The sequence below is a fragment of the Serinus canaria genome, chromosome 4 (assembly GCF_022539315.1).
Source record: "Serinus canaria isolate serCan28SL12 chromosome 4, serCan2020, whole genome shotgun sequence".
Lineage (NCBI taxonomy): Eukaryota > Metazoa > Chordata > Aves > Passeriformes > Fringillidae > Serinus > Serinus canaria.
The window spans coordinates 62,052,973-62,079,413 of record NC_066317.1 but is presented as its reverse complement, the minus strand read 5'-3'; the positions used below and the strand labels follow the sequence as shown (position 1 = coordinate 62,079,413).

At 41.9% G+C, this 26,441-nt stretch overlaps 2 protein-coding genes across 4 annotated transcripts in view; both read left to right on the top strand.

Annotated features, from left to right (window-relative positions):
- HTT (huntingtin) overlaps positions 1 to 8,955 on the top strand; it is an 80,820-nt gene extending 71,865 nt beyond the window's left edge. For both annotated transcript variants that reach the window (XM_018924504.3, XM_009099101.4), the window contains 5 exons: positions 173 to 386; positions 531 to 636; positions 1,997 to 2,159; positions 2,795 to 2,955; positions 3,944 to 8,955. In XM_018924504.3, the coding sequence (XP_018780049.2) occupies positions 173 to 386; positions 531 to 636; positions 1,997 to 2,159; positions 2,795 to 2,955; positions 3,944 to 4,157 (858 nt within the window). In that variant the 3' untranslated portion in view covers positions 4,158 to 8,955. The remainder of the gene's footprint in view (positions 1 to 172; positions 387 to 530; positions 637 to 1,996; positions 2,160 to 2,794; positions 2,956 to 3,943) is intronic.
- A 534-nt stretch (positions 8,956 to 9,489) lies between these two features.
- Positions 9,490 to 26,441, top strand: part of MSANTD1 (Myb/SANT DNA binding domain containing 1) — a 57,199-nt gene continuing 40,247 nt past the window's right edge. Inside the window, exon 1 of one of the 2 annotated variants that reach the window (XM_030238732.2) lies at positions 9,490 to 9,653. Coding sequence is in view for 1 of the 2 variants with exons in the window: in XM_018924517.3 (XP_018780062.1) it covers positions 21,296 to 21,311 (16 nt within the window). In the remaining variant the exon portion in view is untranslated. Of the gene's footprint in view, positions 9,654 to 21,259; positions 21,312 to 26,441 lie in introns of those variants that run through there. The other variant, XM_018924517.3, reaches the window with a different exon arrangement.

Here is a 26,441-nt window from a genome sequence, read left to right as displayed (position 1 = left end):
CCACATTAGCTGTCTTTAACACTTGGATAGTGAGCTGTAGGCATGCTTTTGGGTTTGGTTTCATCAGTTTTTGTTATTACCTGGTGCCACTCATGCTATTGTGGTGTGGTGCTAGAAGACGACCTAAATGCACCTCAAAACCAAATAGTTGGTGTTTTTTGCTTTATTTCAGATGTGTGGAGTCATGGTGTCTGGAAGTGATGAATCAACACCATCCATTATTTATCACTGTGTCCTGAGAGGATTGGAACGACTTCTTCTTTCAGAGCAGCTTTCCAGGCTGGACAGTGAGTCCCTGGTTAAGCTGAGTGTTGACAGGGTGAATGTGCAGAGCCCCCACAGAGCAATGGCAGCCCTGGGATTAATGCTGACTTGCATGTACACAGGTATTCACTTTTTTAATACTTCTGATGTGTTGGGAGACTGGCTTGCTAACAATGCTAATTTTCTTAATTTTTTTTTGTTACCAAGAGTAAAAGAAGTGTATTTTAACATTCACAGTAAACTTGTAACAAATTACTTTGGTTTAGGAAAGGAAAAAATCAGCCCCAGCCGTATCCCAGATGCAAATCCTGGTGCTCCTGACAGTGAATCTGTGATTGTTGCTATGGAACGGGTATCTGTCCTTTTTGATAGGTAAGAGAACAAAATGTGTAAATGGGGCTCTGGGAGGGAAAGGATTGTGTTTGCTACTGCTTGATCACTTCTCTATTTGACAGTTCTTACAGTTAATTAATGATGTTTCTCTACTTACTATTGCTTAAAAGTTACACTCCTGGTATACACAGTAACACTGATGGAATTGCTGAAGGCAGCACAAATGTGCAGGAATGTAAATGAAAACCAGACATGTCCAAACTGATACTGTGTGTTGCACAACCCATAATACTTCATAAATGTATTTCCAGCTCCCTTTGGGTCAAACTCTTAAGTGCTTTTCAGGATGTCTTCTACATAATCAAGGATATAAATCCAGTTTACAGGAAATAATCTTTCTAACCACCGTAAGAGTTTAAAACTTTTTTCTCCCCTTCCCCCTCACAAGAGTTGCTCTTCCTGAGGCTGTTAAGTAATTACAGTGGAAGGATACAGTAAAACTTCTGTATTCACATGGAACTCATTAATGGGAACATTTCAAAACCCCTGTTTTGATCTGACAATCTCAAGCTGTCTTAAGTGAGTATAGCATGTTAGATTTTGTGTAGTAGTTTGTGGGTAATGATTTACATTTTTTAAAGTGTTCAGTGGTTTTTCCACAAAACTGGAGGAGGGTTTCACTTATGTACTTGGTGAGAACAGAACTAGAGCAGTGCTTGAGTGTTTTTGAATATATCACTCTGAAGAGCTAGCAAAACAAATGTGACTACTACAAATAAAAAATAACTTTTGCAGGGAAGAATCACATGATGGTAACTTGATCTTGATGCATCAACAGATGCTGCCTTTATTAGAAAGACTTTTCCAATTAGTGTGATTTAAACAAGGTTGTCTGTAGGTTGGAGTATCTTTTCCCCACTTTACACAGCAATACAGCTTGCTTTTCTCATTTGATATGTTGGTCATTCTGAACTTGAATAAAAAATGCCAAGAGGTTATGAATGAAAACTGCTGTTCTGCTTATAAATGGTCTTTTCTCTGATAACTAGGAGGAGTGATCTCCCTGTCCATTTTTGTTCTTGTTTAGTTTTTTCAGCATTCCTGTTGGTAAGTTTCATTTCTGATACAATTCCAGACCTTCAAAAACTGTGATTATTCAGAAAAGGAAAGGGGAAAGTGTGGGGTAAGGAGACACCTGTAACAGCTTCTGACAGCTTTGATAGACCTCTTTGGGTAGTCTGTTATTAAGATTACATGAAGATTTGGATTCATCAGTGCTGAGAACTTGCCTACTCAGAGATGAAAGTAAAATGTTCTTTCCATTGCCAATTAAATTGGAAAAGAACAAGATATGTGTTGACATTCAATCATAATATATTAAATTTTTTATTATTTTCAGGATCAGGAAGGGATTTCCTTTTGAAGCTCGAGTAGTGGCTCGGATTCTTCCACAATTCCTTGATGATTTTTTCCCCCCACAAGATGTAATGAACAAAGTCATTGGGGAATTTCTGTCCAATCAGCAGCCATACCCACAATTCATGGCAACAGTAGTTTATAAGGTAGTATTGATACATTTTCTTTTCTTAAATGTTTCAGAAAATTTCTAAATAATTGACAGTTCAGCTGAAGGGCCACATACCACTTTTGTTAATTAGATCTAAAAAACCTGCCGTGGTTGAGCTGTCCTGCTGTGAGCTTTGCCTTCCAGGCAGCATTGAGGGCTAGAATTGCCATGTCACCTAGAGGCCAAAGCTCACTGCAGGACAGTCCAGTCACTGATAATGAGAAATAAAGAGAAGTTAGTGGTTGTGGTCCTGGTGCTTAGATTCTAGATCTGAGTGAGCCATCACCTTGTGAGCCCAAAAGGCAAGTCCGTGTGGCTTCAGCTGGGCTTCTGGGCTTTTGGCACTTCAGCACCTGCTGGGCTTGTGCATCACTGGAGAGTGCATGTGCACAGCACATGTGATCTATAAAAAACAGAGACACCACACAAGTTGTATATTTCTATGTGATTACTTCAATTTGGCACATTTGTCACAAGTCCAGTTCACTAATTCATTAGATTCAGAGTTGTCCCTAGGAATCCAGTTTGTGACATTCAGAGCTTTGTAGACAGAGAGAACCTTTACAAGAGAAACTGAACTTTTTCCTATATCCATCCACCCTGTCTATTTCTGTGTACAATATTTTGCAGGTGTTCCAGACACTGCATAGCACTGGACAATCCTCCATGGTCCGTGACTGGGTGATGCTCTCTCTCTCTAATTTCACACAAAGAACACCCGTGGCAATGGCAATGTGGAGTCTTTCCTGTTTTTTTGTCAGTGCTTCCACCAGTCAATGGATTTCAGCAATGTATCCTAAAAAGGTTGAATATGTGCTATTTCTGGGTAATTACAGTGTAAAGCCTTGAAGGATAAGAGTACAAGTGTAAGACACAAAAAAGGCAGTTTTACTGCAGATAGTAATGGTGTATATTGCTTTGTGCTGCTGGTACCTCGGGTTTGTAGGGAAAAAAGAGAAGATCTAAACAGATTATAAGAGCAAAGTTATCTAAAAGTACTGCTTTACGATCAGTTCCTTTTGGCTATGCTAGTTGATTGGGAAAGTCCTTACTTTGAAGGACTTTTAAAAGCTTCATCAAGATAGTATTGCTGTGACCTTTTAAAGCTTTGCTCTGTATTCCTTCTGCAAGATAAAATATATTGAAGAAAATGAAAGAAGCCAAGAAACTCAAAATCAAGAGAATTATCCTCTACATCCAAACTGTATTTTGCAGTCATCACCCTGGCTGTGCACTGCAGCAATAGTGGGCTTTGGCAATGGAATTGCATTGGTCAAATAAATTGGAACAGACTTATTTCAATTTATCTATATATCTGTCTTTTTATATATATATATGTGTGTGTGTGTGTGTGTTTGGTATTAGTGATGGGTTTATTTAAAAACAAATAAACAAACCCCTGAAACAAACAGAAAAATAACTAGTGCTTTTGTGTGCAGACAAAAAAAATGGCCATTTGTCATGTTTGAGACATGCTAATGACTCCCAACCTCAGCAGTGCTCTTTGGCTCTCAGCAGTTGCTGATTGCATCATTTGCTTCAATGGATAAAGAAAACTACTGCTAGCTTGAAATTAATTTCTGAGGATAAGAAGTTGTATGATGTTAAGGAAGAAATAGGATTTATGTAGTAGCAGTTAATTTCCAGATGACAGCATTTTGCACTTGAACGTTGTTGGTGAACTTAAGAATAAGCTGTTTTAATGGAGAACGGAGTTTAAACTGCTAAACCAAAAGAGAGGCAATGTCTGTCATTTTATGACCTTAACTTGTCTTTCAGTCTTCCACATATTATCAGCAGAATGGGAAAATCAGAGCAGGTGGATGTTAACATCTTCTGTTTGGTGGCCATAGACTTCTACCGACACCAGATCGATGAAGAGTTGGATCGGAGAGCCTTCCAGTCGGTGTTTGAGGTGGTGGCATCTCCAGGAACCCCATACCATCGCCTGCTGACCTGTTTGCAAAATGTCCACAAGGTCACAGCATGTTGAACATCCTGATGTGTAGTGGAACTGCATGACTAGTGTTGGAATATGAGTTATGAGGAATGCAAGATGAAGAAAATACCTGGGGTTGCATTTGTGATAAATACGGACTTGTCAGTTTTCCTTCCAGCATGCATGGACAAGTGCTCTGCAGCACTGGAAATCACCTGAGAAGTCAAGTGTAGTTGTTGACACCAAGCACCTCTAAGTGGAATGAAGTATGTCAGTGTTTTTCAAGTGATGTTGGGGACTAAAGAAGCTACACATCCAAGCTGTAAAATATGAGCTAGTACCACATGCAAGGTATCTGGTATCTGGTATTCCTCTTCTTCCCAGTATGCAGCTGAAGCCACTGTGGTGCAGCCAGTGAAGCACTGATAGACTGTTATTGCAACGTGCAGTCATTAGCCAACTTCATAGTTTTATGTACCTGTATATACTGTTGTGTAGTACAGAATAGAATTTGTTTCCTAATGTCGCTCCCAAACAAGGAAAAGAGAATTTCTTTTATGATTTACTCTTCCAGCATGTAATTTCTCTCTGGATTTTCTGATATCCAGTGGTGTATATGTTGGTGATACCAGAGATATAGTGCACATACGTAACCACACGTTTTTCTTTTTTCTTCTCAGGATTTCAAATTTGAGTACAGTATATCAGTGAAAGAAATTTTAACTTAAATATTTCTATATTATGTACAGTATGTAAATTGTAAGATGTGTGGTGCATGAGCTGTGCTGTAATTGGAGATGAACAAAAGCCATGCTACTGAATGTCTTGACATCTGTATTGTCCTCATTTTTTTTTCCTCATTCTTGAATTCATGTTCCTTTTGGAAATCCATCTTAATGTACAGATTACATCTTGTTTTGCATCTCACTTTTTCTTCAAGTGCTTTAAAACTGGAATATGTTGAATAATTTGTCTTGAGAAACTGTACTAAGGAGGCATTCTTCTGATCCACTTTACTGTAGCTTCTTTGTAATTCCTTAATTTTGAGGCATAATGGTACAAAAGAGGACTAGTCACTCTCAATCAAACTTTAGATACCTAAGAAACTGCTCTTATTTGCTGCACAGCATTTTCAGAGACAAAATGGTGCAAGCTCCCCAGTAGTCAACAACCATTTGAGCTTTCCTAACTGAGACCATGGAGTCATCTGGACCACTCTCATGTGAACAGATATGTGGTAGCAGTAAAGAATCAGAAGGCTGCTGTGGTCTACTTTGGGACTGGCTAAAGTGTTAGATTACACAACCTCTTTTATTACCTGTTGTATCCATAATGCTTTAGACACAAAACACAATTATCCATGAATTTCAGGACACTACACAGGGCCAGATTTAGCTTTTACTCACCACCCAGGGAATGCCATTGATTCCTAAGCTTTACATGAGGAAATCTAGCACAGCATTTGTCTTTAGTTGTATTTAAGTCTTTCATTATATAGAAATGATACCTTGATTCTCTGTCAGATCCTACATTCAACCTCTCTTCATTTTCTTATCACACCTTTTGGTGACACTTGGAAAAATGAGATAGTGTTGTCAGGAGGAGCATGTACTGTATGTATTTCTGTATATAATGTATATGTTGAAATTATACACATGTGACAACATTTAATGTATACAGATGTGTATATTTGTATTTATTAAACCCATGTATTTAAACTAATTCCAATCTAGACCAAAAATTGTTGCTTCTGCCCTTAAATTGATTACAAAGGAATTGTCCACTGGTGTCGCTTCCTTTTAGAAACTGGTAGAGGAAATTGATAGTATGGGCAGTAGAAACAACTGTAGATGTTGCTGTATTTAGCTCTCTACAGTTCTTATTATCTAGAACAATTATTTCTGTCCTTAGTTGGGTTAATCTTCTTCCTTGGGCCACAGCACTGTGGTGATTTTTAAAAGAAACTGAACAGGGTTTCAGAAAAAGGTTTAATAAAATAGATACTGTTTGAAAGTTTTTGAGTTATATTGGAAATTATCTTAATTCTGATAAAAGTCTAATTCCAGGCAGTGAGATATAATGCCCTGTGTTTGCATTAAGGGGTAGTATAGATCACTCTTCCCTTTTGTAATCACCAATAATCGTTTTGTACTGTAAACCCACACACCAGTCAGTTTTTGTATGATATATAGTTTAAGTGAAGATATTTTTGTAAGCTATTTTCCAGAATTTAAAATAGATTTTAATATATTTTTAAAGCATCAGGTTAGTCAAATTCTCACCATATAACAGTATATGTTGTGTTATGAAACTGTTAAATTCTTCATAATTTTAAGCTCCTCATGATTAACACAGACCAGCTGATTACTTTACCTTGGGATCACAGGAGCTAGCCCCTTTCTGAAACTTTCCAAACCAGCTTGGGACTTGCTATAGAATCTTTCAAGCCAGTGAAGAAATACATTGAACTAAGCAGTCAGCACAGCTGGATGAAAAACATTAGATGTGACAGATTCCCATTCCTCAAATGCCTCTTGCCAGCCTTGGAGCAAGTTCTTGCATTACCTGAATCAAGACAAGCTCTAGAGCTGATGCACTCAGTTCTAACCTCACACAGATTCACTGGTAATAACTTCATCTGTTTGAACCTCTCTTGGAGATTTGTGTTAGTGTATGTACCTCCTGTAATGTGTCCCAAGTGTCTAAAGAAGGGCACCTCCTCTTAGGAAATTCTCTGTGACCTGAAGGAGTTGTACCTTAAGGATCTTCCTAGTGTGGGAGCACACTGCAGTAGTGCTTCAGTTCAGACATTTCACTGCAGCACACCTTCCTCTCTTCTTTCTAGACATTCTTTCCACACCCTCAGTTCTTTGGGAATGAAATCATACCCAAAATCACTCCTGTCTGCTTTTAGTGATACGAGCCACAAGGTGTGCCATAGGGGTAGTAACAGCAGAACAGTGGCCATTAAGGGATTTTGATGTTGCATTTAAAGGAAATAAAAATACTGCTTGTCTTTTGAGACAGACTCTATGCAAGATTTTATTTCACAGTGTTTTTAACTTGCTGTAAACAGAAAGCTAATTTTGAAAATCAGGCTGTTCATTTTTTCATTGAGAGCAGGGTAGAAATCTGTTTGGTTTTTAGACATAAATTTGTTGTCCTGGCTAAACAAAGCAGACAGCATCTTTAATGTGCTTTGCAGTAAAAGTGGCTTCTTTGCAGCCTTACAAGATGAGAGGTATGGCATGACTGGGAGCATACTTGAGACAGATTAATATTTAAAACTTCAGTTACAATTCAGTTATCAAAGAAACTACATTACTAAATCTATAATGTGGCCCTCCCCTAAGAGCACTCTATGCCAGCCAACTTGTTACAAATAGCTTTTGGACCAGCTACCCACTGACCCATTAAATAAAGTTTGCTTTGTGTTTCATTTCAGCCTGCCCCCTCCCTTGTGCTGAGTGCAAGAGTGAGGAGTTGCAAACAACAACTTATTGTAAACCTGTTCTTATTTGTGGGATTCAAAGTATTTTCTTTACAATCTATGTTGTTTTCCAGTTGCAATTGAATGTGAGTTTATTGAAATCTTCTCCAAAGTGTATACTCAGATGTCATTTCTTGCCTAAAGCACCTAGTAAATGTCTGTGTGTTACTTTTGCTTTGGTAGGAATGCCTTCTTAGCACCAAGACATTGCTTGTTTTTCAACCACCAGCAGCATTCCGAAAGCACTGAGTAATGAATGAACAGATTTTGGTCAAATAAGGGAGGAACGAGTGGAACCTTTTGGGTTAAAAGTAATTTGTTGATATCTAGTAGCTTTGCCTTAAGAGCATTCTGTCTTGCCATTCTCCTTTTTCAGAAGCTGTTAACTATATAGCAGATAAGGAGGTTGTGTTAAAGCACTGCAAAGACAGTTCTCCAGGAGCAGCAGACCTGGTTTGTCTTAGGAGTTTGTGGAGCTGTCAGGGCTGGGCATTTATGCTTCCATAATATAAGAAATTTTAGGGTATAATGAGCAATAAATAATAGCAATAAGCAGTTTAACTAAATTCAGTCATTCAGGATCTTACCCAGTCATTGAAAGGGATGGGAGAAGACGGGGAACTAATTGAGTACATTCATTGTGTAAATCAGACTTTTTCCATGTGCAATCCCAACTAAACTTTCTGCTAAAGATAGAAATCAACTGAGGGACAATGGAAGGTGCTTTGCTCTTAAAACAGTTTTGGTTATAAGGACACAATTGCTGAAAGTTACAAGAGGGCAAAATACTTTGCTAGTTTTTAAGTAGTTCAAGCGTTTTAAAGTGATAACAAGCTGCTGTAAAAACTAGAGTAAGCAATGTAGCAAAATCTGGGGGAAATTAATGATGTTAATTTAACCTAATACAGAGATTTTGGGTGAACTCATTGTGCATGCTACCTAAAGTATCCATTTAAAAATCTTGAGACTCCCACAGTCATACCCAGGAGAGCTGCTACGGTATATCTTGATAAAGTTTTTAGTTGCATTCAGGTAACTGGGTATAAATGCTGCAGAGCATTTGTGAAGCATGTGCTGCTTTAGTCATGTGCATTTTGTGTGAGCTTACCATTCCCATCAGTCCGTGTATACACGCCATCGAGTTGGATAAACCTGACAAGGATAAGGTAACGCACCCTGTGGTGGGATATAGTTTGAGGGCAATGATGAGCAACAGCTTGGAGCCCCAACCTGAAAAGCAATTGTACTCAAGGGAAAAGAAAAGCATATAATTTTAGATGTATGTTTAAGTTTAAAAACAAAATGCTGAAAATACTGCACATTGAAACTAAAAGAGAAAATAAAATGCAACTATTACTGTAAGTGATTTTTCTCTGGTTATTTAAAAAGAAGGGCTTGATGCATTCTTACTACAGTTTTTCCCCAGTATCTCCTCTTTTCAGCAACTATCAAGTACTGAGTATTATTAAGATATGCAGGAATACTTGAACTCTCTGGAAATGTAGCTACGCTGCACATTCACAGTGCTGTTTGCAATTAACCAAGAGCTATCACGGCTGAGCTTTTAATTGTATGTAACAGTCATGCTTGCCAAAACTTCTCTGGGATTCTAGATGAGATCAGAAAAGGCAAAATTCAAGTGTACAGCTGTATTTGTGAATGAGAGTGTATTTATCCACAGCAGTCCTGGGGAGGGATAATGTTACACAGGAGAAGAAATGGTTTAACTTGCTGAAGCTTGGTTTCCCAGCTGTTGGGCTTGCATCTTAAAAGAAATTTCTGGGTGGTCCTGCTGCTGAACACTGGAGGATCTCTTGCAGTACTCAACGGCTCACAGACATCTTGTTTTGATTAACTTTGCAGCACTTGGCTGTTCCCTGGAAACTCTGGCATAAAGTTTGAAGTAGTAGCTTAATGTAGAAAGCACGTGCTGGTTTTGTCCTGAGTCAAAGTAACTTCTCTTACATCTTGGTGTTCCTTGTCGGCGTTGGTGGCGGCTGATCCGTGGCTGTGTCACCTTTTAGTGCAGCCGTGGAGCTGAGGGACAGAGCTGTGCTGTGGTAAGTGCCTTTGTCTGCAGAACTGGACACTTGTTTGAGCCATAAAGTCTTTTTGTCACTTAGAGGAGAAGAAAACCACTTAATTTCTGGAAATATTGCCCCTAAATATGAATTGCCTAGCGCAGGCAGATGAAGCATTGCACTTAGTAGACTAGAACTTTTTAATTTGCTAGAACTTTTTTGCTTTCCCCACTGCCTTTCCTGCCCTGTATAGGTATTGTGCTTTTTTCCCTGCTTTTTAGGCAGTGCAGCTGTAAAGAGTACTGCAGCCATCATTTGGGAATTGGCAGGGCTCCACCCCAGTTACAAGACAAAAGGCTTTGATTGCCTGTAGAATTAAACATAATTAGACCATAAGTTTTGCATAACTGTTTGAAGAGATGAAAAGATTTGTAACTTGTAGGTTTGTTAAAAAGTTGGAAGTAGAAACATGAAAAAGTTCATACAGTTTATATAGAATGTTATCTTTGGAGTGAGCCAAGCCTTCTGCTCTTCTATTGCAGCCGTAATTCCACCTTAATTTTGTTTCTGATCTTTCCCATGGTGTACACATCCAAATAGTCCCTTACCCCAGGTGCTATTTTCTTATCCTTCAAGCTGCAAACATCATGGGTAGATTTTGATCAAGTGCAACCTTATTGTTTTATCTCATGATTTACATTTTGGAGTTCTTTCAGCCAGGCTGTAGTGTTTGGGCTCCAAGCAAAATGCATCCCTGAGGGCTGGGTTTGACCATGTACCAGCTGCCCACAGAGCTGTGAGCCAGATTAAGTCAGGCCATTTAAATACAAGGTTTTTGTTAATCTAGCTCATCTTGAATTCTATGCACTGTAAAACTTCAAGTCAGTGTTGAAATAACTTCTCCAAATTAGAATCTTAGTCTTTTCCACCCTTTTCTTCCCCTGAGGAAGAGGCACTAAATGTGTTTTCATCCCTGTCTTGCTGGTAAATGGCTCTAGGATTGAAGCATCTGTCTTGTCCAATGGAAAGGCAAGTGTAAAGCTTGCTCACTTAACTTTTCTTGGTGTGTCTTGGTAATGTTGACATTTCAAATATCATTTTTGGCATTTGATTTAACATCTATGAAAATAACACAATTCATTGTTTAACTTTTATTTCAGGCAAGTTTGGGCAGATACTCTTAATTACACTTTGTTCATAGTAATTTTTCTTTGCCTTCTTAACTGAGTCAAACTACCACTGTTTTAAATGAACACTGGATGCTGCAGATCTGGGAGGTATTTTTAAGTGCTTTCCAGGCTTCTGATCCTTCCATCTCTTGGTAATGTGGCTTAAGCTCATTCCTTCTCCTCCTGTCTTCTTTCCTCTGCCTTGGCTGCCAGAGTAAATATTTCACCTGTTGAATGCTTTAGAATAAAAGTTGTATGTCATCAATAGATTGGTATGTGACTAACAGGATAAGGCTGAGTGATCCAAAGTACCTGGAGTTTATTAATTAATTGGGAGTCCTGAAGAAGTGAAACTTTAGAAGGGGACCAAATAAACCTGCAGCTTTTTTGCTACCTAAGTAGTAATCTAAGAAAATTGTTCAGATGTTTACCTTCATCAGCGCCAAAATCAAATGCTTTCACAAATTTTCAATCTGTACTTTACTGCTTTTGTGGTTGTCTTGGGGATGGTTCTGTCTGTGCTTACTGAAGCAACATATTTATATACTGCAGTTATTTAAATGTGAGCTTGTGGATAATACCTGTTCCCATTGCACTGTGATCTGATAAGATTACAAAAAAAAAAGTGAGAAACATGATCTGGCAGCTGGGAAACTTACAGGCAGCACTAACAGTAATAGTGAAAGGACCTGCTGCTTCAGAAAACATTATCTGGGACCAAGTCACATTCTCAATGGGAAACAGAGGCTTGTGTTATGCTGACAGGTTCATTTTCCAACTCTCCCACTGGCCTCCTGTGGGGTTTGAGAGTATCCCTGTGTGGGAAAGATTCAGCAAACCTGGTCTGATTCCAGTTGAGTTGTCTCAGATGACAGGATTAAGCAAATCTGTGCTTCTTAGATCCATAAAAATCCAAACTACACATTATTCCATTGACAATAATGATGAGTCCAGGGGTGATGCTGGAGCATTGTAAGAAGTCACGTTGAGTTATCATGTTACACTTTGGAAGATTGCTGCCCATGGCTACTGGGGAAAGTATGAGGTGCTCAGTTTGCTGCAGAGAGACTTAGAGTGCCCAAAGTTCTTTTGTGTTTTTGCTGATGGGTTAAATATCATCTGAGTGGTTATTAATTATTAACTTAGTGAGCTCTGCCTCTCCTTTGTCTGTGCTGCTTTTGTTCTCAGTTTGACTGCATTAACTCTGGAGGAAACATAAATGCCAGTCCCAAACTAACAATGATTAAACTGTATTATTCTCTGTAGCTTAATTACATGAAAAAAAATCAGGACAGGAGATCAAATTTATTATTTCATGTGTACTCAGTCATGTTTTATTGGCTATAAAATCTCATGTAGACAGGATAACTTTAGAAGCTGAGAGCATAAACAAGAATTTAGCCCTAAATTACATATTTTGAAGAGATTTTCAAAGCCTGTCATGAGATGGGCATTCATTCAGAAGAAAATAATTAAAAGTTAACATTTTAGCAGGGCCCAAAAAGGGTAGTGATGAGGGTTGTCTAACATATGTTTATTCCCTTGTGCGTTTCTGCTCTAAAGCTCCAGGATGTGATGCAGGAAGAAAGGATAGGATTTGTGCAGCAGCCTGGTGTGTGCTTTTTGTGAGTAAAGGACTTTTTGTCTGCTGAGGGCCAGTTATGGACAGGGAAAAGTATCCATGTTTGTTAAAAAATTCCCAACCACCAGCATTTGCATGGTGCATTGCTGCCTGTTGCAGGTTGTTACTTTTTCTCTGTGAAAATATATGATATATCATCACTGGCTATATCATATATAATATATCACCATCCAGGCAGTTTGTGGACCTTGAAGAGGTCTCCTTGGAGACCAAACAGCTGTGGTGCACCCAAGGACAGAAAAGCATTTATGACACTTTTAAGGACATTGCAGGACAGAGCCAGGATGGTTCCTCCTGGGAAAGGGAGGCTTCATGTAATGTGATTGCAAGATTCAGCCCAGGGACCAAGGGATGGTAGGAAACAGCATCTTCTCATTCTTCACCTTCAATGGCTTTGTCCACGTCACCATATTATGCCTGAAGATGTTGAAGGTTCCTGTTGTTAAAGGTGGGAGAGCATTTTTGATGTTGCTCCCAGCTTTTGTGTTTAGCTTCCTCTTGCACTATGGGTGTTTATAGAGCAGCAAGGGAAAGAAACCCATTTTCAGTAAGCTGTGGTAGTGAGTTTATTGAGTTATGAGTGAGTCTGGGGTCTTCAAAGAGACAGGAGCAGTTGTTGTTAAGTTGTTTATGCCATGAATACATCAGCCTCAAAGGCAGAGAGTTCAGAGTATTAAAGTCTGTGCTAAAAGCTTCTGGCATTGAGTCCTGATGTTCCCAGCAGAAGCTCCTGCCACCTTTTTTTGCACCCTAGTATTGGGGGATTTTATTCATAAATCATCCAATCAGCTAAAGACACAATTCTGAAACATTCTTCCTACACCCCTCTGAGCATAATTCTAATGTCTGAAAGTAGTGTCAGTTCTTCCACAAAATTTACCCTTATAGTTCTATCTGTTCACACAAATAGTTCTCTCTGATCTACCTGGAAATGCAAGCAAGGTTCTGCTGTGTTTTCATTATGTCTGGAGCTAAGTTAATTTTGTGAAAGGTGTCACTACTGAACTTAAAACTAGGCTTTAGGGCTTTTTGCTAGCTAACACAGCCTCTTCAGGTACTTAAGATATTTTTCTACTTAGAACTAAAACTTACACTCTTACTTTAATATACTTATTATTATATTATATTAATATAATATATTATTAATATGTGCTTTAATATATTTCAGTTTCTCTAAAGGTTCCAATTCAATCCCTGCAATCCTTTCTCTCTCTGAGGGACTCAGAGAGGCTTCTATTTCATGCATTCCAACATAAATTGAAAGAAGGTTGCAGAACTTGAAACTGCTTCTTAGTAGTGCTCTTTTTCCTTCGACTTAGACCTTGAGTGTTCCTTTATATTTGATTATGAAAAGAATAAATACTTAATTTTTTCTTTGAACTACAATTTTCCCTGCAAATTACTATTCCAGAGTCAGCCAGAATTGTCTTTCTTCTTTTTATACAGGTGCCTTTCATCCACTTGAGGAAAGCAAATATGCTTTTTTTTCTTCTCCTGAAAATCAAAAATACTAAAAGTTTTTCTCCTTTTTCTAGTTACAGTTGCATCTCCTCATATTGCTGCATTTTTCTCTAGTGAGAGTCTGATGATTTGAATTTTCACAGGTAATATTCTTGCCTTATTTGGTTTCTTGATCACATTCCAAAAAGTTTCTTCTTTGACAAGGTGTTACTTTTAAGTTACACAATTTTGCTGTACCAGGGTTCATTGCAACATTAAAGCTTATCAGGCACATGTGGCAGTTTTCACAGGGGTCCCAGGATGAGGGAAGAGATGAGAATCTTGACTCCATGTTTCAGAAGGCTGATTTATTATTTTATGATGTATTAAAACTATACTAAAAGCATAGAAGAAAGGATTTCATCAGAAGGCCAGCAAGGAAAGGAAGGAAGGAATGATAATAAAATCTTGTGACTGACCAGAGAGTCCGAGACAGCCGGACTCTCTGGTCAGTGTCAATCACTCCGAGACAGTGATTGGCTGTTAATTAAAAACAACCAGATGAGACCAATCAAAGATGCACCTGTTGCATTCCACAGCAGCAGATAATTATTGTTTACATTTAGTTTCTGAGGCCTCTCAGCTTCTCAGGAGAGAGAAATCCTGGCAAAGGGATTTTTCAGAAAATATCATGGCAACTGGCACTGGTTTCCCAGATCCTCCTGCTGGGGGACAGAAGTGATGCTTGTTTCCAGTCCTCAGGAACCTCCCCTGATGGCCACAGCCTGTGTGACATCAGCCAGATTCCTCAGCCCCATGGATGCAGGCCACACCATCCTGTGCACTTGTGTTTGCCTCTCTTCTCTGAATGTTCCCCAGTTTCATTCTCTCCCTCTGAGCTTGAGCCTTTGTGGCTCCAGACCTTCCCATGGGTGGAGTGGGGGTTCCTGGAATCCTCCACCAAATTTGGTGCTCCTGGACATGAACTTTGGTTTTTATTTTCCTTTCAAAATCATGCTTTTATAATGTTTTTAGTACTTAAGAAGAATGCTGAAGGCAGGCTTTTCTCCCACAGCCCAAGAGAGGGCAGGCACAGCCCCACCAGCCCATGGGCCCCCATCCCTGCAGGTCTGCTCCATGCTGGGGCTCCTGCCAGCTGCCTTTGAGGGACAGCCTGTCAGGGACTGTTGGTGACAGATTAAAACCTGAATTCACAGCCAGGTGCTGAAGTGGCCTCTTCCTGAGGTAAAGGCTTTTGTAGCTTTTCCAGTTCACTTTGAGCACTCCTGCCTTTCCCGCTCACACGGTTTAGCTTTGACTTTCTTCTCCTTATCTGTCACTAGAGAGTAATTGTCCCTTTCATAGGGACCTTGCTTTAACCTTGAACAGCAGTTCCCGTGGCACCTGATGTGCATTATGAACTATATATACTGATGAAAGAGTGAGGTACAGTCCTAATGTCTTCCTTGATGTTTTCTTTTAAAATAGGTTTCAAGGAGCCCTTTCAGATGGGACATGAAAGCTCCCCCATTATTATAAAATTCCTTATGAAATATTTTTGTTTTGAAAAAAAGACAGATTTAGAATAGTAGGGTAAAAGCATAGTCTTATCAGGCTGAAGCTGCAATATCCAAGCTGTTTCCAGTTGCTCTTATCTGTCCTTTCATCTGGTTCTAAACATCAAATGGACATTTCATTATTAAATGCATACAGAGCCTTTCATTCTGGGGGATACTCCTGTACACACTTCAATGGGGATTTTTGCAGTATGTGGTAACTTACAAGCAAAAGGCAGATGTTTTTATGACAATACTCTGACAGGGAGTGTGCAACAGGAGTCTGTGCTGAAGAGGGAGAACTCTCCTTTCAGGACATGGCTGAGGAGACTCACTGAATCACAGTATGAGTGAGGCTGGAAGGGACCACAGTGGGGCATCTGGTCCCACCCTGCTGAAGCAGGGTCATCCCAGAGCACACAGCACAGGACTGTATCCAGAGGGTTCTGGAACATCTCCAGTGAGGGAGACCCCACACCCTCTCTGTGCAGTCTGTTCCAGTGCTCAGAACAGTGAAGAAATTCTTCCTCATATTCAGGGGGAGCTTCAGTTTCTGCTCATTGCCTCTTGTCCTGCTGCTTGGCACCACTGAGAAGAGCCTGATCCATCCTCTTAACACCCTCCTTGGAGATACTGGCAGACACTGATGGGGTCCCCTCTCAGTCTGAGGCTTAACAGGCTCAGCTCCCTCAGCCTTTCCTTACAAGAGAGACTCTCCAGAGCCTTCATCACCTCTGTCACTGGACCCACTCCAGGATCTCCATGTCTCTCTTGTCCTGAGGAGCCCAGAACTGGACACAGCACTCCAGATGTGTCCCACCAGGGCTGAGCAGAGGGGCGGGATCACCTCCCCTGACCTGCTGCCACTGTTCCTCCTAACTCACCCCAGGACTCCATTGGCCTTCTTAGCCACAAGGACACCCTGCTAGCCCATGGACTTGTGTCCACCAGGACCCCCAGGCCCCTCTGCAGAGCTGCCTTCCAGCAGGCCTGCCCCAGCCTGGGCTGCTCCACGGGGTTGTTCCTCCCCAGGTGCAGCATCCTGCATTTGCCCTTGCTGAATTCCAGAAGGTTCCTCTCTGCCCATCTCTCCAGCCTGTTGAGGTCCCTCTGAAGGGCTGCACAGCTCCCTGGGGTACTGGCCACTCCTCCCAGCTTTGTGGTGGCAGGGAACTTGCAGAGGAGCCATCTGTTCCTTCATCCAAATCATTGATAAACAAGCTGAACAGCACAGGGCCCAGGACAGCACCCTGGGGGACACCACTGGTGACAGGTCTCCAGCTAGACCTTGTGCCACTGCTCATGACCCCCTGGGACCTGCCACTCAGCCAGTTCTCAATGCACCTCACTGCCCACAGCTCCTGAGTTTGCCTACCAGGATGTTGTGAAGCCCTGCTGAAGTCCAGGTAGACAAAATCCATTGCTCTCCCCTCAGCCACACAGGCAGTTGTTCTCTGCAGGTGTCAGTCCTAAAGGCTGATTTACCTTTAGTGAATCCATGCTGGCTGCTGATCACCACCTTGTCTTCCACGTGGATATAAGGCCTGGGCTCACAGGAATAAAACTGAGCTGTTGTTCTGGAGCAGGCACCTTTTTGTGCTTGCATCCAGTGGCAGACATGAGCTGTTGTATCTATCTGTGCATACAACCAGAAATTCAGAATTGCTTTATGAGTGGAGGGCACACTGAAGGCTCCTTAGGCTTTCTGCCTCAGCTGGACTTGCAGGAAAAGAAATAGGTGCAGACACTGAGCTTTATTCAGCTTACAGGAGTAAAGCTGCAGAACTGCCAGACATGCAGAAAAAGGAAAAGCAAGAAAAAGAGTAGATGTGTTGTTAAGTGTAATGAGCAATGCACATTCTCCAGCAGGATTAGGATGGGAACAGGAATAGACTTGCCAAGCTAAAGGAAAATCCTATTTTTGAAAAATGAAGGGAAAAAATCCTTTAATGAGTTTTGATAGGAAAATTGACAAGTATTAACAAGAATCAGGAAAAGTAGCAGTTAAATGGCCAAGCTATGCAAGATGATCACAAATCTTCAAGGTGAACTCAGCAGTGATTAAGGGGAATAAAAATTTGAGCAAAAATGCTGGAGAGTACTTGAACTTGGTGTTAGCTCCCTGATGTCTGCGATTCTTGCTGGTGGTGTTTGTAGAAGTATAAACTGGGCAGATGTGAGCCCAGTGACCCCTGCAGTGCTGCCCTTGCAGAACCAAGGCCAGGGTGAGAGGTCCCAGTGAGGAGCAGGGTGTGTTGGTTCTGCCCCAGCACTGCCCTGATGTTTGATAGAGCAGGGCTACAGCAAACTTCCTTCTGCCCAGAATATCACACAGGGATTCTCCTGCCCATCTCCCACTGCCTGCAGGGCCAATGGGGAACTTCTGGGAAGGAAGGGATGCAAGCAAAGGAAATCTGTGAGGTAGCTCAGAGACAATGGAAAGTGCTTGGAGCAGAGCTCCTCTGTTTGTGCAAAGGCAAGACACAAAGACAACAAGGAAGTAAAATGCAATAAAATGAATAAAGTTAAGAGAAGAGGCACAAGTGGTGGCTTGGAGAATCAGACTGTACAGGTAGGAGAAGTGCAAAGCAGCAGAAATGCTCAGTGGAGAGCACAGCAGTGCCATGTGCTCAGGGAAAGCAGCACTGCTGCCATCAGAACAGAGGGCAGGGATGCAGAGATGGACAGGTGGGGTCCAGGGACTTCCTCTGCCTGTGTGAGAGAAGAGAAACTTGCAGGAAGCTGACTGAAAATGGAATTACAGTGTGACTGTTGAGTGGTAAGGACAAAATAGATGGTGTACAGGGAGTTTTGGAATTCCAGCATGCTGGGATTACAGGGCATGCCAAAAATACAGCCCTGCTTAACACATGTGAAAGTAGAAACCTACCTATATTAAACTGTGGTCAAATTGTTTTAGCAACACATATCTAGACAAAGCACATACTAGTAATTCATGGAATAGTGAAAGCAGCATCCTGAATTCAGTAGTTTCTCCAGGCTGGAAGTTCCTAAAGTCACCTCCTGTGTGATGTAATAGCTGCACTTGATTAGCAAAAAAGAAATGTGGAGGGGAGGAAGCAGCACAGGAAAACAGATCCAGCCCCTGCCTTTGGAGGGCACAGAGGTGAAGGCAGCAGCAGAGAATGGGGTTTTATGCAAGTTCTCCAGGGAAGGCAGGGCTTTCCCATGAAAAGCCTTCTTGACCTGAGGCCAAAGACTTCAACAAAGAAGAGACTTCTGCTCCTGATACTACCTTTTTTTTCTCTCTCTTTTCTTCCCTGAAGAAAAAGAGGACTGGTGAGTGATCTAAGATTAAAGGTGCAGTGTTGCAATTTTGGGGCATTATGTCAGTTGTGAGAGATCAGACTGTGAATTAGGGGGAAAAAAAGTCAATTCAGAGGCATTACTAGAAACCCCTTTATTAGAAAGCTCAGACATAATCTTTGATAAACCCATGAATATTTGCCAAGCAAAAGAAATTCCCCAGTGCATATGAAAGCTTAAGAGACAGCAGGCAGTGCTCTGAGCATGATGAAAAATTAAAACCATTACAAGAGAGAGACCTGGGGTAGTATGTCCTGCAGAACTAAAACACTGATCCCCAGGGAGCTGCAATGCCAGCCAAGCAGCAGCCCAGTTCTGGGGGAGGAAAAGAGGTAAAATCTGCCACAGATTGTGTAGTTTTGCTGCAGGTGTACAGCATGGGCCAGGAGAGGAGGGCTGGCAGGGAGGGCTCCTTTGCAGGGGGAGCTGATGCTGCTGCAGCAGGAGATCATCAGCCTGAAAGGAAAATTGGGCTCTTGTGGAGCTGGATGCTGTGTGCAAGCCAGTGTGAAGTTAGCAAGTCTGAAAGGGATTCACAGTCAGGAGAAAGGAAATAGATGAGATCCAGGGTTAAAGCTGTACATTTATCCCTGCAGAGGGAAGATGGCAACAAGCACACATAACAAATGGGGAAAGTTACAGTTTGCTTGCTAGGATGTTAAAAGACTGTGCCATCCTCCTGAATCCATGGGGGAAAATTATTGCTGTATCTGGGGGGTCTGAGGAGCAAGGAAATTGCTCAGCAAGGTAATATAAAGTATCCAGAGAACTCAGGCTTTAGCTCTGATTCTGAGAGAAGGATCAGTCTCAGCTAAACTGACCTTTTAGCAGCCAGGTCACAGGCACACACTTTGTACTGCCAGCTCAGGCACTGGAATTACTGTCCAGCACTCCTTGCAGACACACACCCTGTGGATGAAGCTGTGTCTGAGAGCAGTGTCCCAGCCTCCCACTCCAGGCACTGGGATGGTCACAAAGGGGACACAGATATCAACAAGGCTGTGGCCAAACCCCAGCTCTGCCCAACTGTCCCTACAGCTGCACCTGCTTGCTGTCAGCAGTACAAACCCTAGGAACACCCAGAGCCTTGCCCTGGTTTGCTTCCAAGCTGGGCTGCAGCTCTGGGAAGGCTGCTTTCACATTCTTTCACACAGGGAAAATCCACCAGGAGCCCTAGGTGATGAAGGGTGGAGAGGACAGCAGCTGCCTTTCATGGTGTGCTGTGCTGGCTGGATTGTGTCCAGGCAGTTTGTCAGCACTGCCTACAGGTACCACTATCCCTACCCTTAGTTACCCACCAGTAAATCTTCTCTGAAGCAGTAATATGAGTTACTTAAATCTTTCCTGCTGCTTTTATTTAGCCTGGTTTGAGTTGCCAAGCAGTTTATTACACTCTGCCCTAAACCCAGAGCAGCTGTGCAAGGCGACCCCCAGGCCATGCATCCAGCTCTGGGATGGCAGGCACCAGCCACTGGTGAGTTTGGAAAGGGTTTTGAAATGGTTTGTGAAACTCCCCATCATGTCCTGGTCACCAGTGGGCTGCTCCTGCTGAGCCCAGCCCCTGGCTGGGGCAGGGATGATCTCCAGCCAGCTGCAGCATGGTCAAGCCCAGAGCTGCATCCCTCTGGTGTGGGGGGAACTCTGCCTCCAGCTTCAGTCAGCATTTCCAAGTCCTGTTAAACCTGAATAACCACAATCCAGGACTCTTGCTTCAAATACATTGAGTGAAAATGAGGGTTCCCAAAGCTCTGGTGAAGTAAATTTGTCTCTTCAGGATACTGCTCATACACCAGGATTTTTTTTTTCCTTTATGAAAGAAAGGGATGTATGGATTATAGTTGACAGTGTTAGTGTCTACTCATAATTTTCATACTTTCACACTGACTACTGCAGATACTTAAAGGTTTGTGTGAAGGGTGTATTTACAGCCATTCACTCCCAGGACTCTCACAGGGAGGTTTCAGGATGCAAAGTTCCCTCCCATATACCAACAGCCAGTGACTTCCAGATCACATCTGCATTAAAAGTCACATTGTTTTAAGTGAAGCTTTGAAATTGTTAGTTTAACTAAAGTTAAACTTTGAAATCTATTTAATTACACTGGTGTAAAACCGTTTGTGGATGCTCCTCTGTGCTTTAATTGAAATCTGATTTGCAGTGTTTTTTCTTTTGGAAAAGCTGAATCTGTTTAAGAGTATCCACATGGGTTTGCAATTGGTTTCAATAAATAGAATTAAAACCAGGTTTGGCTTAAATTGCTGCAAGTTTTAATGCAAACAGGGCCTCTGCAAAACTGAAAATCCCCCAATTATTCTGGAGCATTTCTCTCCTCTGTGAGACTGAACATTTTCATGTGTTTTCATGAGCGCCGTGTGGAGGTTCTCCAGTATCCAACCTTTTCCTGAAACAAGCAACCTACTTTGAATTTAGCAGCCTCTCCCCTGCCCCTGACTGGCTCTTGTGCTTCCAATCAGGCTCAGAGGAAACATTTAAACACTCAGCCCCTTTGCTCAGCCTCCCTGGCTCTGCTCAGAGCAGGAATCAGCCATGCAACTCAGCCCAGGTAAGGCCACACTTCACCATCCCATTGCAGCCACATTACATTGAACAGGATTTTCCCCTCTGAGTGCCCTGATTTACTCTTTGCCCCCTCACTGCACAAGGAGAGGGGGAGAGGAAAGCCCTCCCGTGCCCCAGGAAGGCGAAGGCATGGTGAGAGCAACTTGCACACAGCTGCAGCTTCACCTGGGGCAGCTCCCAGCAGCAGCTGTCCTGGAGGAGAGCTGAGGCTGGGCTGGGAGAGGCTGGGGATGGGATAGGAAAGTTGCCAGGTGCTCTTGAGCCAGCCCAGGTCCTTATCCCAGCTCTGCACAAGGCTGGTGAGGATACTTTGGGCATGTGGCAGCTGCCCTGCTCACCCTCTGTGCAGCTGGGTGCCGTTCCCCCAGCACTGGGTGATGCAGGGGCAGGGCTGCCACCCACGGATGAGCAGAACCTTTGAAAATCCAGGGGAGCACGAACCTCCTAAAAACCTCCTCCATTTCCACATGCTGTTAAATTACCCTGATGCCTGAGTGTAATCTCCTGGCTGCCCATGAATTACTCAACATGGCATGCTGGATCCTTAGCTGCAGGACAGTTTTTCCAGTTGTTTGTTTTGAAAGCTCTTAAGAGCAATATACTATCAGCTGAGGTTTCTAATTAACTCTGAATAGCTAGTCTGCTGCCACTCAAGTATAATTCTCATTAGCATCTCAGCTAACAAGCTTCAGTGTTTGCCCTCCTAATTAGCTCCTAGTTAGAAGCCTTTCCTTATGCTAAGATGTGCTGCTGTTAATTGCAGCTCCAATTGCTTTTACAGCAAACTCCTGAGAGGCTGCTCAGGCTCTGGTTTGTGAAGCCTGATAGGGATCAGTGTCTGGGATGCTCAGCCACAGGTTCTGTGCTCTCCTCGAGGTGTGTGTCTCTACCACATGTTGTGCAGTAAGAAGGGGGGACAGAGCCACAGCTTTTAACAGGAATGAGGAAGTCTTTTGCCTTTTAAACAGGTGGTAGAACTCGAAATGAGTCTGCTTAAAGCAGAGTGCAACTTTCACAGCTAATACTGCATAAATGGCTTCCCAGGGTTTTTTCCCCCCTGCAGCTGTCCATACAATGGCTGATTTTCTGTGCCCTGGGTTTCTAAGGGTTCCTGAGTGCCCCACAAAATGCCCTATTGCTGCTGCCCTCAAAGCCAGTGGATTTGTCTGTTGCCCAGACACAGAGTTTGTCAGGCTGGCTATTCCTCCTGGGATGGTATTTCTGTGGAATGCTCTCAGCACGGTTTAATGTATGCATGCGAGCCGGGTTAACCCCTTAGTCCCCACTCCCAGCACTCACAGTGGTGTCAGTGGGCTGGAGCTGTGCCCTGCAGAGCAGAGGGATGGGCTCAGGGGAGCAGGGGCAGGGCAGGGCAGGGGGATCCCCCTGGAGCACACAGAGGAGAAAGGTGAGTCTTGAGTTGCCCAGGGCACCTGAAGCTGTCAAGTGCTTGTTCCGTGGAAGTAAATCCACTCTGTGCCTTTTCTAATCACACATTTACTTCTCAAAGTGGGGAAGATATTGCTCAGCTTGGGGAGATTTACTGGTAGGCTGTTCACTGCAGACAAGCCCAGAGCCCACCTGTTACCACCCCCTACACTGAAACCCACTTTCTGCTGAGCCTTCTGAAATGGGTTTAACACATCCCGTGCATCCTGCTGCACTGAAACCAAATACTGAAATTTACTATGGGGTGCCTGGATCCTTCTGCCTTGGTAACTTTTTCCTTCTCTTTTTCAAAACTGAGGAATCAGGTTTTGATGTTACCAAGACAAAGTTAGAAGGTTCAGGTGAGTCCTTGTCTTGGCAGAATGGCTGTAATCCTGTGATACCTTATCATGCTGTGACTGGAGGGTCTAGAGACCCCTTGCATGCAGCAGAGTCCCCCTGCAGCAGCATGCAGGTGCAAGGATGTGCCCCATCAGTCCAACTGTGGAATCCAATTATCTTCTAGAAAAAGAGAAATTCTGGTAATGAATGTGGTTATGGTTCATAACTTCTTAAAAATTTAATGTAAGCATGGACTACTCACACTAATAGAATAGATTTAATTAGTTATAGGTCTGTCAAATCTGCTTTAGAAAAACATGTAAGAGCTTTAGATGGAGCTGAGGTAAGTGGGCAAGTTGAAAGGGTGAGAGTGTGTTTACACAATGTTGCATGCATGGTGCTGTTCATGTCAGGTCTTATATTCTGGTGCCAAATGATTAATTATAATTTTTTCAGCTGTAAAAAAAAAAAAATCAGATTTTAAAACACAGTCCTTGATGAGAAGCTGAATTTCTTGATTTGACTTCCTATATCCACTTAATGTGTTGGAAAGTGGGAGTAATTATGGTGAGCAAATCTCAGTGTTTGAATCTATTTCAGTTTTGTATCAAAGAGGCATACTTAAATGAGCTGCTTAACCTCTGTTATCTGTAAAACTGGATTCCAAATCACAAATATGTCATTTACTGTGCTGTACTTTAGTTACAGATGGCACCATAAAGTGAAGCACATGATATGATAGAAGTTTTTTTAGAAGCTTTAAAGTAAAACTTGAGTTTGGATTTAGGGAAAGAAAAGAAATATTTCCAGTGAGGGATCTGTAGAGTAAGTAATAAATAGAGATAAGGGATACAAGGGGTTGATCAAAGGTAGCAGAAAGAAGAATTCAGAGCAAAGGGTTATTTTGGTAAAGGAGAGAAAGGCATAAAGCATTAAAATGAAATTTTCTAGATGTACCATCTATGTCCAGCTATTGAGGGACTTTACTTTCAGGGGAAAAAACCCCAAACCAATCAAAAGAACCCTTCCAGATCCAAATTGTGCAGACGCTACCACCATGTTAGGGTGAGCTGTCAGACATCAATTTGTATGTCCTGCCATTTGTGATAATAAAGTAATTCCTTCTTGTAGTAATGTCAACTTTGTGAGGACTTTGATGCTCTTAATTTCTGTGAGGAAAAACCACCAGAGACCATGAGAGCCTGGGTTGTAACAACTACTGCCCTTGCAAATTTCTGAACAGATAAAGCCAAGTGTGGAAGGCATCTCATGGTCTCTATCCTCTTTTACATGGTCTGCCCTAAGTATTTTTATCAGCAAACTAGTTTATGTAGCACTGGCTTATTGCCAGATTTGTCACATAAACTGTTTTTCTTGATGTGATTATAAGCTAAATTGGTGTCATGATCTTTTTTCTCAAGGCAAGCAATAAATTAAATTGTGGGATAGAAAAATGGTGACAAAGTACCATTTATGCTGACAGCATAGAAAGAATAATGTTGAAACAACTCATAAACACACTGATTGAGGAGGTCCCTCTACCTTGACTCCATTTGGTTCAGAAAACGTTCATGAGGTTTTTGAGTCTGGAAATGGAAAGGATCTTCTAATCCCAGTACCCTAATAGTTCTTTTTTCTAACAAGGCTGATCCAGGCCATTCCTTACAGCAGAACAGCCTTTCTGCACAGATTGTTAGAGAGGGCATCCCCTTAATTATTTATACTACACATACCAGGTGTGCTGATTATGAAACTTCCCTTGAGGCTCCAGAAGGAAATGAAATCCTAATAAATGCATGAGATAGTGGAACAATGCTAGAATCTCCTGGATGAAAATCAGTCATCTGTGTCAGTGATCCTCCTTAGGGTGGTTTTTAGGAAGCATTACAAAAGTTAATCTTCTTAGGCTTGTCATCCAAACTGTCCTGGAGGTGTGAAGAAACTGCCCTTCAGGGAACTTCAGTTCTCTGGTGGGAAACAAAGGAAAAAATGGCTAGAGGTATACATTTCTGGTCTTGGGGAGGTGGGGAGGGGGCAGTGTTGATGCTGCTGTTGATTGTGTTTGTAATTGGTATCATTGCAGTGATGACTGAAACATGGTCATGAAACTCTCTGGAAAATTCAGTGATGACTGAAACAGGGACATGAAACTCTCTAGAAAATTCTCCATCAAAATGCTGGCTGAGGAAATGTAAGGGCTCTGTTTTGGAAATATGGGCTGCCCTTGCCTTGGCAAGTGGAGCAATTTAATTTGGAGGAGAGACTGGTGTTAGTTTGAAATGTTTGTTCTCCAGAGAGATCAGTGAAGTCCGAGGGAAGAAAGGGCCGTGCTCTGCAGAGGTGAATAGAGAAATACCAAATACTGAACTGAGGATCAGAAAAGGAGAGAGACCTTGATGTGAGAGACCGCAAGGAAAGCAATGCAGGGGTGTAAAACAGCAAAAGAATTGTTCTAGGATTCTGTGATTTAATGCAATGGGGAAAGGACAACGCTGATTTAAACCCAGAGCAATGTGCAATGAGCATGACAAACTCAGTTCTCTTGTCCCTGTGCCAGCAATACAATTTTTAAGAGGTGGAATAGGTAAATATATGAATGATTATATGAATTTTGCTGTTCAAAGGAGCAGCTAAAAGGGTAAGATACTTGCAGAGAACAGGCAGCTTCATGAGCTCAAAGAAGTGAGTATCCTCTTCCATCAAAAGGATTGAGGAGGATTCTGAAAAGCTGGTGGTGTTCAGTAGAAGAGCAGAATGATGTTAGGAGTGCAAAGACATCTTTCAGAAAGTGGAGATTGTGTTTGAAGAGAGAAAATAGAAAGAGCATACAGACAAGTTAAATAAGGCAAGGTAAACAAGGCAGGTAAAATCAATTTTGAGGAGCAACTTGCAAAAGGTATCGAAACAATGAGAAAACCCCTTCAAACACATGAAGGGCAGGGAGCCTGTCCATCAGCATGCTTGGTAGGCAATTGCAGGGTCATAAGAACACTCAAAGTACACAGGGCTGTTACAGCAAGGCTAAATAAATCTTTGCTTTGCTGTTCATTATCAAACATCTCAGGGAACTCTCTTTTCTGGAGAATTTTGGTATCTGAAAGCATTTAAAAGTGTGTTTTAAACTGAAGTGTCAGCAGAACAGGTTTAGAACAATTGGATAAATGCGTAATACTTTTGGTAAAAATAGGTGGTAGCCATGGTAGCCACCCAAGAGTCCCAAATGTGGAGTTTTTAAATTAATGGTTTCCTTTGATATGAACTAAATAACTGAAGTGGCAAGTGAAGGTGGCAAATGCAACTGAAGTTTAAAGGGCTGGCTACATTGCTAAATCGAGCCTGCCCT